This window comes from Cucumis sativus, chromosome 2 (genome assembly GCF_000004075.3).
Source record: "Cucumis sativus cultivar 9930 chromosome 2, Cucumber_9930_V3, whole genome shotgun sequence".
Taxonomy (NCBI): Eukaryota; Viridiplantae; Streptophyta; class Magnoliopsida; order Cucurbitales; family Cucurbitaceae; genus Cucumis; species Cucumis sativus.
In genome coordinates this window covers 7,220,721-7,241,440 of record NC_026656.2, presented here as the reverse complement: position 1 = coordinate 7,241,440, position 20,720 = coordinate 7,220,721, and the positions used below count along the sequence as shown (strand labels likewise).

At 33.7% G+C, this 20,720-nt stretch overlaps 1 protein-coding gene across 7 annotated transcripts in view; it reads left to right on the top strand.

Annotated features, from left to right (window-relative positions):
* The first annotated feature begins 17,741 nt into the window (after positions 1–17,741).
* Positions 17,742–20,720, top strand: part of LOC101218052 (probable E3 ubiquitin-protein ligase ARI8) — a 31,612-nt gene continuing 28,633 nt past the window's right edge. For 4 of the 7 annotated variants that reach the window (XR_004214468.1, XR_004214466.1, XM_031880915.1 and 1 more), the window contains exon 1: positions 17,743–18,146. Coding sequence is in view for 4 of the 7 variants with exons in the window: in XM_031880915.1 (XP_031736775.1) it covers positions 17,949–18,146 (198 nt within the window). In the remaining 3 variants the exon portion in view is untranslated. Of the gene's footprint in view, positions 18,147–20,720 lie in introns of all 7 variants that reach the window. The other 3 variants (XR_004214467.1, XM_031880913.1, XM_004138844.3) reach the window with 3 other exon arrangements.

The following is a 20,720-nucleotide window of genomic DNA, read 5'->3' as shown; positions in this document are numbered from 1 at the left end:
AATACAAAAAACATAAAGGAGGTTGTGTTGGTTTTTTATTGTGTTCGATAATAATTTTATGGATAATTGGTTTATTGTTTAATTATTTAATAAAATTTATTATTCAAATGCATGTTATTGTATAATAATACCCATGAATATGCTATTATATTCTAAACGAGAAGTAATTTGATACAAGCATAGCGCAATTACTGATAAAAATTACTCTAATTGCCACTAAAATATTTAGAAATTAACATGCTTAAAAAGCTCTTATTAAAATAAATTAGTGTTAAAGAAAATATATACCCTCATAGCCTCCCGATCCTTGATATCTCTTCACGAACTCGAAGATGGGACCAGCACGTACTAGAATTGACCTACTATTCTTCGGGCTTAGAACCAAGTTGTGGGATTCGATTAGGTAGAGGAAATTTAGAGAGAGATGAAATTTGGAGGTGGAAATTTGTGTTTGAGAATTGGGAGGGAAATAAAATTGGGGAGAATTTTGTAATTCAAAATTACAAATTTTGGCCAAAGATTTTTTCAAATTGAAATGAACCATATTTATAACCTTGCATATGATTAGTTGGCCAAAACTCAACACCTAACATTTCACTAACTATTAGTGAAACTTAGTGAAAATAGGTGTCTACATCTCATGTAGCCACTTATCTCACTAAGTATTAGTGAGATTATCCAACAAAATGTTCGATTTTTCTACTAATTTAACCCAAGAGCAATATGTCCACACTTGTTTGCCTTTCGGGATTCAAATGTTGGAAGTATCTTACTAAGGTAGAGCTTGTTTTCAACTTCTTCCTTGCGAGCATTAGCCTTATCCTTGCTACTTTCCCTCTCAAGTAGTTGGCGATTGACACTGGTCAAGTGGTTCGAAAGACTGTGTGACGGACTTAGTGATTTTGTATTTGTATGGTACAATCGCAATACGTCACAAAGCAGGTTCATCGAGCATAAGGTGCCCACTATATCTTTCTGTATTTTGTGATTAATTCTATGTGGTAGGTCATGAGTCATGATCATAGCATGCAAAATGCTCACTATGTACCCCTTCATCGTATAATAGTGTACTCGTACGACGAAAAGATTGTGATTAGGGTTTCGCAAGGGTTTTCAAGGAGATCGTTAACTGAAGTTAAGGTTTGATTATTGCAAGGTTAACATCATGCATTTCAATTGAGACATGATATCCTGACATGACCGTTAGACTTTCAAGGGCGGCATGAAATCATTACCTATAAAATTCAAATTTAAAAAGAGATGAAACGTTTTGAATTCTCTGAAACCCTAATGAAAATGCAACTCTGTTGGTCAGCCTGATCCTTGCTAGATGCCTTCTCGTGTAGTTGGTGATTGCCACTGGCTAAACGATGAATATAGCTCAACTAATGAGATAAAACTTATAAGCTGGATTTCTTATGAAACACTTATCGCAACCCTAACTATTAATAACACATTAACAAATAAGAAGTCAACAAATGGTGGATTGAAAAGGTATAAACATGTAGGCCTTTGGCCACTGTACATGAACAACATATATTACAATGAAATGCAAAAATGGAAAGAGAGAAGAATGGAAAGATATTACAAGTTAGAGGGAAACGGGATATGGACTCTTCTCTTCTTAAACTCTCAGCATTTGCGTTACAATCTGCTCAAAGAAAACGAATGACTGATGTACACACGGTGGTTAGGCTAATCCTTACTACCGACTCTCTAGGTTTTGGCCCATGGCATCTTTAGCTCATTCAAGCCCTGCATCCATTCAGGCTCTCTCTTTTTTTGATGAAGGAAAAGGCTTTGTATAGGCAACTTTTAGCCAAAAATTTATGTTCTTCTAAGCATGTCAGCATTGTCTGTCGAAAGGTGTCTGTTGCACGCCACATCATCTTGAACTACCATTCTTATCCTTTAGTGAGCCTTTCTCGCGTGATGACGTGGCCCCTCACTCGAAGATGTTAATCACTAGATAAGTTTCCATCATGTAGTTCTTGTGTGAGATGTCTCTACTTTGCTAGTTTCTTGCTTTGTCCATTACCCTACTTTCAGACATACCAATCGCGTAAAAAGAGCATGATACTTATGTAAGATGTATTTCTAAATACTGTGTGTTTACAACGTAAGTTACACGTTCTGGTCATCTTCTTATGCGTTTTGATCTCATTATGCTAATAAAACAGGTTGTAATAACAGGTATTTATACACGTTATCACCAAGCAATGAATATAGCTCAGCTAATGCGATAAGAATTATAAGCTAGACTCCTTCTCAAGAACTTATCACAAATCTAAATACTAATAACACATAAACAAGTGAGAAGTTAACAAATAATGGATTGATAGGGTATAAACATGTAATATATATAAAGAATGTAGGCCTTAGACCATTCTACAATATGAACAACATATATTATAAGTGAGTTCTTTAAGGTATACCTCGCTTAATCAAGCTTAGTCATTTGCATCCCAAGAGGTGAGCAAGTGTGGCTTCTAAAGACTTCGAGAGAAGCTCTCCTTAATCATAAATTGGTTAAGCCAGTTATATTGCATCGAGGCTCTCACATTGCTTAATCACCCAATAATGCGTAGACCTTCCTTCATCTCCTTCCTTCACATAAGTTTGTTAACATCTCCATTTCATATCCATCTATTCCCATTTACAGATTCTCTAAGCGTACATATGTAGGAAGTTTTGATCTGTTTACACATAATTTAATAAATTCTTTTGCACCACCTAAATGATGAGTAAATTCTAAAACTAAGCTTCGATAGCAACTACCTATGTTAGACTCTGGATCACCCAAATAAACCTATTGCTTCGCTTATACCGGGGTAAGCAATAGAAAAACTTGTACTATGTGAGAACTTAAGAATTACGCGATAAAGAGGTACATAGTGAGTACTTCGCCTACAGTGATCATGACTAATGACTTATTGCACATAATTAATTGTGTATTTCTTTACTCCCTGAAGTCCTAAGTTAACTTGTGCACACAACAACCCTCATAGAAGCAAGTTTTTGGCGTTGTTGGTTAACAAAAGAGTGTAGTTTTCTAAATACTTTTCATAAATCTTTGTAACAGTAATATGTAAATTCGTTAAACGGTAAACATTGAATCATAAACTAAAAGCTTTAACTTTTAAAGCAATTTGAAACAGTAACATAAATTCTAGTTTTTTTTGTTTGAAACCCAAACATCTACTCCTGGGAGATGGTAAAGATTACTCGATACCATCTATGATCCTGCCCCATTAAAAGTAAATTACATCCTACCCCATCACGAGTAAATTTTAAGGCTACCACGTTACGACTAGTTTTTTATTCCTGCCCCATACAAGTAATTTTAAGCTTACCTTGTAACGAGTAATTTTTTAGTTAGCTTAGTTTCATAAAACATATATAAAACTATAACCTTAAACAATAATGCCTTGATAAACTCCTTTTCAATAAACTTAACATTTCTCAATAAACAATAATCTTGAATAGATACTTCCAAACCATAAGATACTTGAATAAATTTTTATAACATAATTTAAACATTTAATTATAAATCATCATTAAAAACATGCTTGAAATCACTTTAAATAAAAGATTTTCCACTCACAGATACAAGCTTAAATCCGTAGCTTATAAATGTGTCCAATCTCCTCTTGACTTGAAAATATGGTAAAGTTATCCAATTAATTTCTCATGACCATAAAAACATCAAAAGTATACTTAAAATTCTCAAAAACCACAAAAAATAGCTCAAAACGCCTCATGACACCTAGCATGCATGAGTAGGTACATTTGCAATTATTCCTTATTTCACTAATATTTTGTTATATCACATGTTAATTGAATTAATGTATGCTTGTCATTATTTACTTCAACTCAAATTAAAAAAGAAACAATTATGGATTTCAACAATCCTTTGAAACAGTTATGGATTTAAAAAATCCTTTTAGTATAAAGAATATTTTATTTCACATCTACTTATTTTTACATGTTATTCTTAACTAAATATTTGTATGGACACTGCTTGTAAACATATATGTTTTCTTCATTCAAAGGGGGGATAAATACTTCGGCCTTATCCAATTTACTAAATATGGTATTTGTAAAAGATATCACTAAAATTTGAAATGGAGGTGAAAAAAGAAGGTTGCTGGTTTGTTCAAATAAAATCTCAATTGACTGCACTTCCACCATTGATTTTCAACCCTTCAACCCTTCAAACCGTAAACCTTCTATTCTTAACCTCCATCTTTTCCATCTTAAACATTATATATATGAGGTTCTACCATCAATTTTCTTCATTCCCAACAAAAATTGCATTAGCTGATCATCTCTCCCACCTAAAACTTTGACCATCCAAATAACTCTCTTTCCAATAACCATTTTATTCAAACATGGTGAAGGACGTAAGAAGTTTTCAAAACTGGGTCGAAGTGGCACCATCAACTTTCGTATCGTGTCGAAGATCTTCAAGTTGTCCCAAGTTGGAGACCATTATTGAAGAAGGATCAATCCAGTTTGATAGTTTTTCGAAAAGGGTTTTGTTTATTCTTCCTATTTTTATCACATTTGGCTCTTATTTCTTGTTGTATAGAAATATTTTTTATGTCTACATGGAGAGTGCTTGAAAAGACGACCAAAAAAGAAAAAAAAAAAGAAAAAAAGAAATGAAAAAATCAGAATTTATTTGAAGACATTTATTCTTTTGTCAAGTTACATCTGCTTTACGAATTACCTGACATCTCAAGAGATTGAAACATATTGTTTTGGTAAAACAATATGGCTAAAGGATGAACCAATGAATCATGCCTCTCTTAAGGATGAGTGAATTAATTCCAATAGAGGTTGGGTAAGTAAGGAGGCCAACCCATAAACTCAATCATAAATGCTAAATATCAAGTCTTATCATAAAATCAAGAACCATGAAAGCCGATCATATGGTTGGCCATGGAAGTTAAGAAGGTCGTAGAGGTTGACCATAGACTTTATAGGAACGGAGAAAAAATTAACTTTGATGTGAGTTTCAATTATAACATTGTAGTTTAAAAAGTTTCACTATTGCCTTTGTTGTAATGTTGGGCTTAAGGGCATAATTGAGATTGGAAAAATTCAAGGACTGACTAGAAAAATGGTAAATTTTAAGGTTGGATAAATAAAAATTAATTTTTTTTATTGTTAATATGAAAAAGTACAGCTATGAAATTGTCAAAAATGCCCCTACTCCAATAAACCATACTCATAACTCTTCGATGGGTGGGGAATAGGCTTTATGGCAAAATTTTGAAGAGAGTATTTTTATGTCTCAGTCTGAGGTATTCATAACTCAAAGTCAGGAGCAAAACTTTTGCAAGCTGAATCAATCCATTTATGGGTTGAAACAAACATCCAGATCTTGAAACAATAGGTTTGATATTGCGATCAAATCTTACGATTTTGACCAAACATTGATGAACATTGTGTATACAAGAAAATCAACAAAGTTAAAGTAGCTTTCTTAGTACTTTATATGGACGATATCCTTCTCATTGGGGATGATGTAGGATACCCAACTGACGTTAAAATTTGGCTAGCAACCTAATTCCAAATAAAAAATTTGGGAGAGGCATAATATGTTCTTGGGATCCAAATCATAAGAGATCGTAAGAACAAAATGCTAGTATTGTCTCAAGTAACCTATATCGACAAAATTGCTAGCATTTGCATTCAAGTGCAAGGATTAGAAGCCACAGTTTTAAACCTCAACTCCATGACGACCTAACTTTCGTCCACCCTGACCAACCTAACTTTCGTCCACCCTGACCAACCTAACCAGTTTGATGATAGCTCATCCAACCAATCGCATCAAATTGCAGAGTGACATATAGGCAATTTAAAACTCAAATGGAATACATGCACGCGGTGTTTGTGCAGCGTGTACCGCAACCTATCATCGCACCACAATTGATTGCGCCAATTCCCCTTCTCCAAATTCCAGATTCGACTCTTGGCGATGCTAACCCTACTCCTCGCCCCAAGAGCTAAATTTGGGGGCGTATTGTTCGTATTGTTGGAATTTTTTGCTGCTTAATTATTACTTCGCATATTTTTATATAGTTCTTTTGGGTATGCTTTTCGCCACAATAATGAAATTTTTATAAATCTTCTTGTGATTTCTCTTTCTGCCCGATACAACTCTTTTGATAAATGCTTCATTTAGTTATTATTTTTGTGTGTTCCTTTGTTCCACATTAGGATATACTTCATGAGGACAATTATGCTAAGTATAATTTTCGTGTCCCTCGTATTGACGCTTTTCCTAGTGAAATGAACTTCGTAAATATTTCTTAAAGGTTTTAGGCGAGCAAGCTTTACCTCAAACCTCTTTTCTAAACTCTTCAATGTTCATCTTACCATTCACTTTTTCGCAATGAAGACCTTGCGCTGCTCTAAATTTGGGGGTGTGCGAGGTCTGAGTCAAAGCTTTCAGAAAATCAAGGAACTCATTCTTTTTCTTTCGAAAAAAAGAAGAAGAAGAAACAAAACCCAAATAAAGTTTCCCATGTGTTGTTTTTCTTCTTTAATTCAATCAGAATAAGAACTCCTATGTCACCGCCTATCACACAAGTAAATAAGAAGCAAAGCTTCACCAAAAGTTAAGATTAAATAAATAAGTACAGATAAGAGTTATAGTTAAGGAGAGGAACCGATTCATAGAGTGTCTATGATTTCCAACTCAACACCAAATGTAAAAAGGAATAATGTGGTTGATAAAAAAGTTTAAAAGAAAAAGAAACGAACTAAGAATTTTTTAAAGCAGTGACCATTTCGTATAAAGAGAAAATAAGATTTTCTGAAAGTGAATAAGAGTATTTTGAGACTTAAACTTGCCATTTTAAAAGTAGGAAATATTTTCAAGTTTGGAGTATGCGAAGAAAAGAAGAAATAAGAGTGTGCAAGGAAAACTTAGAAAAGCATTCTGAGAGGATTAGCGCGAGGGCAAAAGAAATCATGTTTAGAATTTTGAGATGATGCATGAGGACAAACATTATTTTAAATTTATAGGTGTGATAACTTGTAGAAATACAATTTATTGTAGCCTTTTAATTAAAATAATGAAGTCTTTATCGCATGAAAATAGAAGAAAACATAGAGAAAAGAAGTTAAATTGAGTACTCCGCGAAAAGCCAAACGTAAAAGAACTTCATCCTTGCTTTACTATGTTTTAATGCTCAAATCGCAAGATTCTAAGCGAAAAAAAGTGAAGCTTGATGAATATCACATTAAATGCAAAGAGACCCAACCAACCTCTCCAAGGCAAGAAAGTAGTTGTCGGGCGATCAAGCCGCTATCGAACAAAAGAGGTTGGCGGAAAAGTCAGAAAATGACAAATAAATCAGGCTGCACAGTAGCTATACTTTTCAGAGATCTTAATGGTGCATGTCGGCATGTCAGCATCACTCCCTGTATATAAATAGAGCTTCTCACTACCAAAATGAAGTGTGAACATTTGGCTAGAAAGCAAGCTTCTTATATCATCAATTCTTCTCCCTTACCTTGAGTTTTAGGTGAGAGCTTAAAACAAAGAGAGAGAGATTCACCCCTTCCATTGCCCCTCTCATATATAAACAAAAATCATAGCCAAATAGTATGAGAGATCAAATTAAACTCTGCAGCGTAACACATCATTGTATTTCCATTTTCTAGTTTTTAGATTGTGTTGTTTTGTAAGCAAAACCTCATGGTCGAAAGGCCTTAAAAGTTTTACTTATGAAAGCAATGCATTTCTTCTGCCATTCTCTCATCTTCATTATCTCTTCAATATACATGTAATTGATTAGCTAAATAGTAATGAATGATGTATTCGATGTTAAGAAAGTTATAATGAATGTCACAAGAGTTTTGTTCAGTTAAACATGAGTATCTTAATCTTTTTCATTCTAAAGAAGGGCAAAAGTAGAGATCATAATCACTAAGCATGTGAAAACCACGTTGAACTAAGCAAGTGGTAAGAGAATGCAGCAGTGCATTCTTGTCACGAAGCTCATCCTCTACATACATTACCGAGAGGTAAATGTGTGTTGCTAACACACTAAAGTGTGTATGTTGTAATTGAGGATTATTTGTTACTACATTCAATATGATTAGATACATGCATCGCTTAACTTGTGTATTTGCATCCCAAAAGGTGAGCAAGTATGGCAGTACACTAAGAAGTTGACCACCTTAATTCTTAGTTAATAGATGTTTGTATTGCCTCAAGGTAGTGAAACATTAGTCATTTTATTTATTAAGTTAATTTTTCTTCCCCGCCATGTCTATACTGAGTTCACATTTTATCACGCCACAACACCATATTCACCTTGCACCGCCAAGCACAATAGAGTAAATAGTTAGGGTAATTAATATATTGTTCATATGATCTACTGTATAGTGTATATTGCATGAGTTAGTAAGCAATTAGATGAATTAGGAGCTTAAATTCTCTCAGTTTGACCATGGGCTTACTAAGAAACCTCTCATCGCTTATACTTGGGCGATAGAGAAGAAAACTTGCATGACAATGTTTAATTATCATGTTAGCAATGCATGAATATGTGTGTACATTTTATCACATAACCCTGTTTTACCGTAAGTAGTCACTAAACTCACAGCCATTCATGATAATCTATGAATGCAACACTTGAGAGAATCTATTGCATGAAAGAAAATAAGCAATGACCTAGGTAACTCAGTCTTAATCCTAAGTGTATTATGAACTCTTGTTTGCGAAAGATTGTTCTTTGATTTGTACAAATATGAATGACCAGATTGCCAACTTAATATGTTTATCATTTTGGGGACAAGACCAAGTGGAGAATTGGAAACAAAATCACACAAAATGGAATTCACTCCTTCCTAACTTTAGGGTAAGTAGATGAGTGTTCCTTAAATGGTCTCTTTGTGACTTGAACAAAAAGAGTCCTACCCTCTCTATGGCCTGAGAAGGGTTTCTGTTTATTAGTTGGACCATAAACAGATTGTTCATTAGAGAAGCACTGGTATTTAAGGACTAGAAGTAACCTAGGGTAAAATGGTAATTTGACCTAGCTGATGTTACAAACACTCGTGAAGGACTACCTTACTAGTATTGGTCTATATCCATTGATACAAAAATATATCTACAGTGAGAAGAGTTTGTTGTAAGCCTTTAGCGAAGTGTACACATAGTTAACAAACATTGATTAATATAATTAGTGAGTTTAGCCAATTAATCTCATATCATTGTAGTTTCAGATTTATAGGTCCATTAGGTTTTTTTTCTAGCTCGTAAAGGGTAAGATTTATTTATATTGGTTATAATTTGAAATGTTCAAATTTACTTTGGAAATTAGTATAATGTATGGTAATAAATTATAATGTAAAATTTATATTTTAATTAAACTTTATTATATAAATTAAAATTTGGATATGATTCAAAATTAATTTATGAGAGATAAAATATTTGAATGAGTTCAAATATTAATTTAATGTTAAATGGATTCATATTTAAAACTATAGGTTAAAATTTCATCTTTATATGATACATATTAAAACTATAGGTTATGTTAGAAATTTATATTTGAATATGATTTAAATTTGAATTAAACTAAATATAAGATATTTAATTTAACAATTAATTAATTAGAGAATTAATTAATACTTTAGTTTAATTTTGTTAAATTAAATTAAATTAAAACTATAGGATATAAAAGAGATATTCATTAAACATGATTTAAATGAAATATTAATTAAATATGATCTAATTAAGGGACATTTTTAAAAATAGCACAATAAATTAAAATATTTACAAGCTATAGCAAAATTTTGGATTCTTTCAATGATAGTCTTCTATCACTATAGCGTATCAATGACTATCAATGATAGAATTTTTGCTATAGATGGTAGGTATTTTGTAAAATTTACTATTTTCGAAATTCTCTTTATTTAATTATTAACTTAATTTAATTAATTAATTAATTAATTAATAAGTTAATTTAATATTTTTAAATTAATAGAATATCATGATTCACTCCAACTTTATGAAGAAGAGGGAGTTATAAATACGCAGAAGAAAACATATTTTTCGACCTAAGCCTTTTCCTCTCTGCGAATTCTCTCAAAATATTTTTCCATTTTAGTTGGTTCCCACAAATCAATCTCATCTAAGAGGATAAGAAGCTCTACAACAAGTGGTATCTCCAATTTGGAGTTTTAGTAGATTCAGATGCGTCAAACTACGTGAGTTTTTCTTTCTCTAGTCTATAATTTTAAAGTATGCTTAGCCTCAATTAGAAAATTGTTTCAGTTACTATTATCAATGTACGGTATTTTTAAGTTCCCAATTAAATTGATCTAAGGTCTTTGAAAAATCTTTTGCTGTCAAGGACATTAAGGAATTGAAGCTCCTAAACAACATTATCACTTGCTAAAGTATGTGATATGGTCTATACAGTATATGGATATGAACAATATGTGGATTATAACCTAGCTATTTACACTATGGTGCAAGGTGAGCATGACAGATGAGAGCGTGGAAAATTGAACTCATTATAGATTAGATGTTAGAAGGAACGTTTAGTTATCTAATGGAAAATATTTGTACCTCAACACTTCGAGGTGATGCAAAACATGTATTAACTAAGCATTAAGACAAGCAGTCTCTCGATGCTTTCGACATACTTGCTCACCTTTCGGGATGCAAATTCACAAAGTTAATATATGATTTGTATCTAATCATCTTAAATGATTTATCAATAGCTTATCCTTAATCAAAGGGGCAACCTTTCGATGCTTTCGCTGCACACATGGTTTCCTCTCAATAATGTATGCAAAGGATAAGTTTGATGACAAGATTGTATTTCTCTAGTCTTGTCATCATTCGCTTAGTTAAATGAGGTTCTCACTTGTCACGCGATTACTATATCAGTCATTGCTCTTCTCTCGATTATGTAATGAGCATTCATATTTAACTGAGCAAAACTCATAAAACATCCATTCTAATTCTCTAAGAGTCAAGAATACAATTTATCACTACTATGTAACCAAACATCTTAACATGGAAGAGATGAAAAAGATGGGAGAGTGGAAGAAGAAATGCATTGTTTTAATAAAAATAGCTTTAGGCCTCACATCCATGGTGTTCATGTTACAAAACAATACAATAAAAAGATACAAATGGATTACAATAGAAATGTTACGTCTCAAAGCATGATTTCCCACGCTCCTTGAATCTAATTTTTGCCTATTCGTGAAGGAGAAGTGGTAGGGATGATCTCCCTCACCCTTTTTGTTCCAAGTTCTCACCTAAAACTCAAAGGAAAGGGGGAAGATGGATGATATCTGAACTTGCTCTCTGGCAAAAAATACACACCAAAAATTGAAGTAGAAAACTCTATTTAAAGGTGCAAGTTAATGTTGACCAAACGTCCAACGCCATTAATGCTTCTAAAAAAGCACAAACGTCTTTTCGTCCTTTCTCAGAGTTTCCCGTCAATCGATTTTGTTTGCTAGTCGTTTAATTGCCTAACTTGTATTTTATCTTCTTTTTGATGTAAAGGTTGAGCGAGACTTCTCGCGTAAACATGATTTAGCAATGCTACGCTCCATTTTGCCTAAAATTCTGCGATAAGAACACTAATGAGCCATAAAACAAGGATAATGTTCTTTTGTAACATTCATTTTGCGAAGTAACCAAATCGCTTACTTTTTCCTCCATTTTCTTCCCTTTTTCAAGTGATAAGATTTCATTATTTTACTTAAAATGCTACAATAACTTGTATTTCTACAAGTTATCAAATTTCAATCCTAACCCACCCAAAAGGTTCTCACCACTCTTTGAGGACAAGATATGGAGACTATTTTGAGTAGACTATTGAGCTACTCAAAAGGTTTTGGTTGGGGGCCCAAGCCCAAGTCCCAAAAGAGTGATAACATTTATTCGACTTTACATTTGCAAGAAATGCACTATAGAGAGGTTAGCGAGCTAAAAGCTAGCCTTGAGTGCTCGAAATCCAAGATTAAAAAACAAAGAAATGAGCTTGAAGGAGCTAAACGATTAATTAAATAACAACGAAAAACATCGAAGATGCATGCCCGACAAATGGAAGAAATGAACAAGATTATTAAGGAAATGACTCGGGCATAGAGAGGATCTTGAACACTTGCAGCTTTTAAGTTGTTTAATTTGTTATTGGTGATATATATCTAAATTTACTTTTATGTCACTGTAGTTGTGAACTTGTAGAAATATGGCTTCCGTGACAATTAGAAGAATGCATTTTTTATTTTTTTATAATTTCTTTTTTAAAAAATTTAATTATTCAACGTTAACATTTAGTTTCTAATATAAATTTTGAATTAGTATTTTATATAACTATTTGTTAATTTTGTGTTAGTTGTTTTTCAGATCTTTATTCAATTTAAATCGAATTGGAACCCAAAAGAGTACCTGCAGTTAAAAAAAATCAATATATTGGAAAAAAATATTAAAACTATATCCTAACGCATACAAGACATCAAGAATGATGCCCGTCCCTTGACGTCATGAGTAACGAATTAGGGAAACGTTCTTCTGATGTGGCATTGGAAAACCCTTTCTATCAACGCTTGAATGGGACATCGACAATGTGAAATTCCAAAATGTCTAAGAATATTGGAAATTGTTAAGAATTGGCAAAGATAAGAGAAACTGTGATCAAGGAAGGAAAAGTGGGAAAATTTGGCTAAGTGTCAAAGAAGAATATGCTAGGTTTTTAGAGGTTAGGATAATGGTCAAAAGTGCATAAATAACCTCTAAATGACACTCATTGGTGACCAAATGATGATTGAAAAACCTCGAAGCTAAGCGTTTTGGAAGATGACCTATGTGGCCAAAATCATGAAAAATAACCTCCAAGATAAGTCAAGGCGTTTTGGATGGATTGACAATGTTGGACTTGCTAGGCGAGAAAAAGGGCTTAGAGGTTAGTAGACAAATGATGCTAGAGGTTAGTAGACAAATGATGCTAGGTGAGAAGACATTAAGAGAATGCTTGGCGAAATGATTAAAGAGGTTAGCAAGGTTAGCAAGATTTGATTTTGTTGGTCACGTGCTAGGCGAGAAGGCATTATGAGGTTAGCAAGCATGAGTTGGGCGTCAAGGCTATGTGAGAAGAGTCATATAGGTTATTTAGGCGAAAAGCAAAGACTAGTCGTTTAAGGATGGCATGCGAGAAAGTCATGGAGGTTAGCTAGGCATTTTAGATAACTACGTGGCTAATTAAGGGCATTCAATTTAAAGCTAATCTAGGCATCCAAACTAAATTAGAAAAATTACATTAGATAGCAAAAACATTTAGAAAAAAATAACCCATGACACCTATTTTTTGCATATCCTAATTAAATTAGAAAAATTGCATCAAATGACAAAAACATTTAGAAAAAACAGCATATGGCACCTATTTTTTTACATATTGCAAATATGAAAAAATTGGTAATATCAAATGGCTATCAGGCGAAAAATCATATGGCTATCAGACGATTATTGACTTTTAAATTTGTTACTTTTGAAATTTAGAAAATGTAGTGACATAGACTCTATTATCATAATTTTTTTTGCTATTTTTGCAAAAGCCCCATTAAATTACATGCATTTTTTTAGCCAGGGATGAGGTGGATTAAAAGCCAAAGGTGTAATAAGGAGATTAAGAGGTGAATTAAGCAAGATGGATGTCTCAATTCATTTTCATGAAAAGCTTCACTATAAATAGGCAACTTCACTCAATGAATTCTCACAATTCACACGTGCCATTTCTTTCAGATCAGTTCTAAAAGTTTTAAATTTGTGTTTAGTTTATTAAGAAGGGTTGCTAAGAAATTTAAAAGAAAGAAGGTTGGCATTTTGATCAAGAGTAGGCAAGAAGGTCATTGTGAAAGAGAAACTGAGCAAGGTGCATTTCCAAAAGGCAACAGAGCTGGTCTTTTGGAGTTTGGTTATGAGATTTTGAGGTAAGAAAGCTACGCTGTTTTAGACAAACTTTTTAGAAGAAAGTTTTATCAAAATAATTATGAATTTTAATTTATGAATTTTCATAGTCAGGTCATATTTTCTAAACAAAAATGAACTTTTGGATCGTAAGTCACTGTCATGCTTGTTTAGACGAGATGGACGTGATTTAATTTCATAGAGGTTATTTTGGGTTGTTTTGAGACATGGCAAGGCCATGACACAGCCGAACGGTAGCGCATGCGCTCAGGCTATGTGTATGACCTTGTGAAAACATGTTAGTGTGTAGATTGTGCGCACAACACAACACGCGCAAGGCACGCGATGGGCAGTTGGGTTTATAGCCAGGACACCTGCGACATCTCTCACTGTAAGGTACGGTTAGCACGCGGTGCACGCCCCACCTCAGTGATGTTAACATGCGGCAAGGCCCCTAGGCCATGCGCGCGCGCGCCAAGCCCCAAACATCATGCCATGAGTGCTGAAGGGACATTTTTTTTTTGTTTGGGCTGTATTGATATTTTATGAAAGTTTAAGGGAAGTTTTGGATACTTACATGATTAAAGGATTAAAATGTGAATTTTTCATATCAAGGAGGCTGTAAAGGAATTTTCTGACTAAGGATCCATTCAAGTGCAATGAGTAACACATTGATTTGAAAGCTAACTATTACACATGGTTTCAAGCTACACAAACAGTAGCTTGTGAAATAATTTATAAAATATGATTTCCAAGTTATTATTCAAAGTTATGATTTATGATAAATGTTTATTGAACCGATGTTGCAAGTTATACTATATTTAAATGATTTACTAATGAAAGCAAATAAAATATTTCAATGTTTTCAATATATTTTCTCCTAGCCTGAATATTCCACGGGACCTATTGTATACATGTGGTTAACTTCATACTAATGGTAGGGTTGACGAACCTATAGTTTATAGGCCATCAGGAATGGTATATTTTTATGCCTTAAAAGAGGAGGATTACAGTGAAAGCTATTTTCCTATTGATTATTTCATCTTAGGATGAAGATGTTTAGTATTGCATGTGGCTAAGGATCTTTGTCTTCCAAAAGCTATGCAAAAGTTCAATGTTTCAAGTTTCATGTTATGAAATGACTTATTATAGATAAATGATATTCAAGCTTTAGTTTTATGTTAAATTGTTTATGAAAACTTGTTTTATAAAATTGTTGTTCATTAAGTCTTTCGACTTACTCTTTCAAAATGTTTTCCCTCTTTCCAGGTACAGATTGTGAATCTTCGCATGTTGAACTTACCGTTGCGAAACCAATATTTTTCAATCATGAAAGGAACATATTTGTTAAAAGCATTACTGTCTTTTATTAAAAGTTTATATTTTCATGTTTTATACACTTTACTTGGTATTTATAAAAGGCATTACAAATGGGTTACACTACGACTTTTCAATTATCAAAGTTTAAAGACTTTCGCTGACAAATGTTTTATGTTTTCAAGTAAAGGTCAACTAAAGTTGTTTCAAAGGTGAATGGCTTCAGTCGACATCACACTGTCTCTCGAGTCTAAGCAGGTGATTCAGGAGGCGGTGTGACATGCAGTGCCCTATTTTTTATGTTCTTTATTCGTCAGCAATAGCAACGTCGGGAGAAAGGAATTATCAATGCCTTTCCATTTTTACATCAGAAATTCCTCCTCTAATGCACTACTGCCAACTTCCTTCCCAACGACACCACACACGTCGGGAAACCTTTTCTCGATGCCTTTGGGTATCTATGTCGATGCAGGCCGACAAATCCCCACTTTCTTGTAGTGTAATATTAATTGATTAATCTAATAGGGAACATTGAGGTTTTTCCACATTTCCATATTCTCTCAACTTAAAGAAGAGGGAGATATTGGGACGTCAGGAAACAAAAGTGTTCTGGAAAACTCTGAAAAATTCTCTGTGAGAATTCTCTCAAATTATTCTCTCCAATAAAATTCTCTTCCAATTTTTGGTTCCCACAAACCAAGATCTCTAACTTAGAGAATAAGAAAGTTTTCAAGTGGTGGGTACCCCCAATTAGTGATTGGCAGATCCAGAGTCGTCAATGAGAGTAAGTGCCTCTTCTTCCTATTCTTTGTAATTTCTTCATGTCTTTTGAAAGCATGCTTAGCCTTATAGAAATCAGTTTCTATAATTTGCCAATGTATTGGTGTTTTTAGATTCCAATTAATTTGAGTTATGGTTATGTTAAATATTCCACTACATAGGACTATTACCCCTTCATGCTCAACTTTGGGGATACAAATGATAAAGATAGATTAGGCGATAGCTATCTAAATTTCCTTATTTGTAGAAATCACATTGCCTCTCTTTTAAGGTGGATAACCTCTCAGCACCAAGATACCACACTTGTTCTCCTTTCGAGACACAAATGATGGGAGTTAATCGCTAATTAATCGATATCACATCTGAATGGGAGGGATACTGATGACATAAAAGTAAAGATAAGAAAGACATAAAAGAATTAAAACTTACTATCTATACCAATAATGTGCATCTTCCTTTTCAGTGGCTTGATCATAGGAACTTCAAAGTTAAGTGTGCTTAGCTTGAAACAATTCTATGTTGGATGACTTTCTGTAAATTTTTCTAGAATACATGTGAGTGAGGATAAAGCATGCTGAAAGGACTCATGTTGGTTTGTGGAGACGACTTTCACTCTAATAAGCCTTTAAGACAAGTAAGAAAGATGTTGTTAGGTCGTAGAGGATGTAGGAGAATATCGGATATCAAAATTCTGAATCCTAGGCTTGGGACATTACATTTAAGGTACAACTCTAAATAATTTAATTCAAATAAATAGAAAAATACCTTATTTTGGAATTTATGTCCTAAAACTCTTAGTTTGCAGTTTAGATTATATTCTATTCAATAAAGTTGATATTAAGAACTTATTAGTGAAAATTGAATACTATAATCTTGAATTCAATAAACTAAGATCCTAAGGCTATTTAGTGTAGACTTGAATTTTATGTAGAGACATAAACGTGGATCAAGTTCGAGTATATTACCTAAACGGTAAATAGTATGAATAAGGTTGGACACCTTATTTTGGGTACACTATGGATGCAGTCCGCTTTGTAGTTAGTACAAACGATGTGAACCTGAATCGTTCATGTAAAGACATGAAAGTGGAGACATCCTAAAAAGTTTACATAAGAATGGAACCATGAAATGTCACTTTTAAATTATAATATCGTTGATTGTAAAAAACTGACTATGTTGATTTTTGATGACCTAAGCAACTTAATCTTAATTTTGAGCTAACTTATGACCTTCTTTTCAAATGAAATTATCCTTAGAATTACATAGGTGAGAGTATCTCAACCGCGCTAGCTATCATTAATAGAATAAATTTTTTTTACTATATTTTATAAATATTTTAATTTATTTTGCTATTTTTAAAATGATCGAAATGAAAATTAGGAAGAAAGAAGAAAGAGTAGAAAAGAAAATAAGAATGCAAAAGAACTTAACTATGGTGTATATTAAGTGTACACTCCAACCTTATTTGTATTATTTATGAGACATAGAATAGTATATATTAGAGGATAAAATTGGAGGGGGTTCTAAAATTTTATAACTTTATCTAATAAATATTACACCATAGTTTGCATTTTTTTTTTTTTAATTTTGAAAAACTTCTAAAAAATGTTTTTTCCGAAAAAAGAAAAGAAAAAACATTGAGGCCAAAAGAAATATTAATTTGAAAATGTGAATTCGGTTTTTCAATCTCTCTTTTAGTACGAACCCCTACTTTGCTACTCTTTTCTTATCAGTCATCAACCACTACCTCTTTCTTCTCACTTTCCTCGCTCCCCCATTTCCAGCTCCTTCGATCATTCGCATTCTCACCTTCCTACTCTTTCATCACTTCCTCTATCTCAATTTCTGTTGAGTCACTGTTGGGGCCTCGTGATTCCAAACGGTCACGCCATAAATGGAATCGGAGGATGAGCTCGACATGCACGATGCTCATGACGACGACGATGACTCTGTTGACAATGAGGAGGATTTCTACAGTGGCGGCGACGACGATGCTGCTGGAATTGATAGCGACGATGCTGATGTCGGTGATTATGAGTTTGTTGATAATGATTCCGATGATTCCGACGACATGGTCTCCTATCGCCACCAGGTTCTTATTGTTCCATCTTTATTTTTTATTTTCTGTGTGTTCGCCATGGGCATTCAAACTTTGTGGTTTTGCGAATGCTGGTATTTGTTGATTGCTCTATTCTACTCTATACCAATCTCAATTTCCGATTATTTTTTTATTTCTTTGTTTTTCTTACCAAATTTGAGTGTGAAATTGGGATTGTTTTGCCTCTTTCCACGAATACACAGCTAGAGAACTTTTTTTTATCACTCTGTTGATAACGGCACCTCATTAGTCATGATAAATTTTATCATTCTCTTCATACGGGTTTGTTTCATTTTGATGGTTTGATTGGGTAGTCAAGTGAAATTAAACTCTTGGAGTTTGTTACTTTTAGTTTTAGACCATGAAATGTGATACTTTTTCGGGAAGAACTACAGTGTTCCATGCCGAGGTTGAGGTCGAAGCATAATGGCTGGTTTGTTGTGGAGCGTAGCAGCTGAGCCTGCTGGCAGTGGCTTATCTAACTTAAAATAGTATGAACAACAAGAGATAACCAAGACCAAGAGCGTAGTTTTCTTTTTGCCACGCAATGATTACTTTGTGATCTAAGCTTTTGGAAGCTTTCCTTCTCTACAGGACTTGTTCTGGATTAGATTGGCTGGTAATCTGGTGGTTTAGTTGTAGGGCAAAGACTCAGGAACTGTTGGAGAGTTTTGTGGACCAATGCTTGTGGTGCTCTCCTCTAAAACATTTGCTAGTAGCAAAGAGAGAGAAAATAAATAAAAAGAAAAGAAAAAGAAAAAGAAAAAAAAAAAGAAAAAGAAGAAGAAAAAAAAAGAAGAAATGAGGTTAGGTGAGTAGACAGGAGAGAGTGGCTTTGAGAAGTTATTGTTACCATATTTCCTCAAAGAGAGTGGGTGATTTCCTTTATCATAATATTTGAATCAAAAGGCTTCAGCACCCAGTGGAGAAGATGAATCCATGCTATATTTCTTCATCCAATTTCTCCAATATTGTAAATGGCAATTCTCGTGGGAAGTTTATAGCCTCAAGGGGTCTTTGGAAAGGTGACCCTTAAATGTTTCATTCTTATCATGGATTGTCTTATAGGGTGTTAAATATAGCAGAAAGTGATGGATTGATTACAGAGAAAGTGATGGATTGATTAAAGATTTTGTTGTGGTAAAGACTGCTCCTTAACGATTATGCATCTTCAATTTGCAGTTGATACCATGTTCTCATCCCCAAAGTTACACACCTTGACAATCTATCGCATCCATTAGCTCTTAGAAAGAACTTTGAGCCTCACTATTATTTGGTCTTTTCATGACCTTAGTTTTGTTCTTGTTCTTTGTATTTTGGATATGATGAGGGTGATATGGGGTGTCAACCTTGTTTGAGTTTATTAATAATAAAAGAAGCTTGTCTCCTTTTCAAAAAAGAAATTTTTTTTCTAACCCTAGAATTTTAGGGAATCAACATGGATCTTTGATTGATCTTCACTCCAGACAACAAGTATGCTAATTGGGGTATTTTGCCTGCGACCTATTTGGACTTGCTTGTGAATGGTCGGCCTAAAACTTCCTTCTTCTGGGCTCCAATTGTTGGGAAGGTGGAAAAAAACGAAACGCTTTATCAGAACATTCCTTCATAGGTTGGCCAACATGTCCTTATCCAAGCCAACATTGTCCAACCTTCCTAACATATTTCTTTTAACTTTTCCCCATCCCTTCCAAGTAATTGACATCAAATGAAGCATTGCTTTGTAGTTTTTGTAACTCTTTGGAAGGGAAACAAAGAGAAACTGGGTTCTCACCTTCTTAATTAAGATAAAGTTTGAAGATTCCTCTCATTGAAAGTGAGATGGAGGTGGCTAGGGGGTCATAAGAAAGATCAGCTTTTTATTTGGACTCTCAAAATAGGAGTTGCCATTTCTAAATTGTGAAATAGTGAAACATCACCATTCCACAATTTAGAGATTGTCAGATTAAACCAAGTTATGAAGGACGAAGGTTTTGAGAAAGTTTCATTTAGCTCCAAGTTTGAATTTCTCCTTCCTTCGAACTCCATCCCAAGCACGCAAAGGAACCCTTATAAGTTGTCTGAAAGGCTGTTCAAACATCTTCATCAGAGGCTAATATCAACTCATCGGAAATGCAAAGCAATGTCAGATTTTGGGAAGTCCTCTCTTCAACTTCCGGCTATTGGCAGTTCCATTAGTAAACATATGGCAGAAGACAAATGGAAATCAGAGAATTCCAAAAGACGTTCAAAATCAGAACCACCAAGCAGGAGAGACTTAGTTTTCCCGCCAAAGGAGACTTCTTTTAATTTTATTCCATTTGAAAAGTCACTTAAAGGAGTCTAGTGGTCACATATTTGCAGCAATAAAGATAATAATAATGTTTTTTTCTATGAACAAGAGTGCCAACAAGACATTAATCACCATGAAGGTCAATAATAAAATTCAGATGGGAGTTGCATTTACCGCTAGAAAACGAAGAGATGCTATTAAAGAAGAGAGAAAAAGGTGTAGAAGACAGCTGATATTAATTTAGTGGGTCCCAGGCATCCCCCAACATCTCCTATTTTTGAAAATATAGCAAGCAA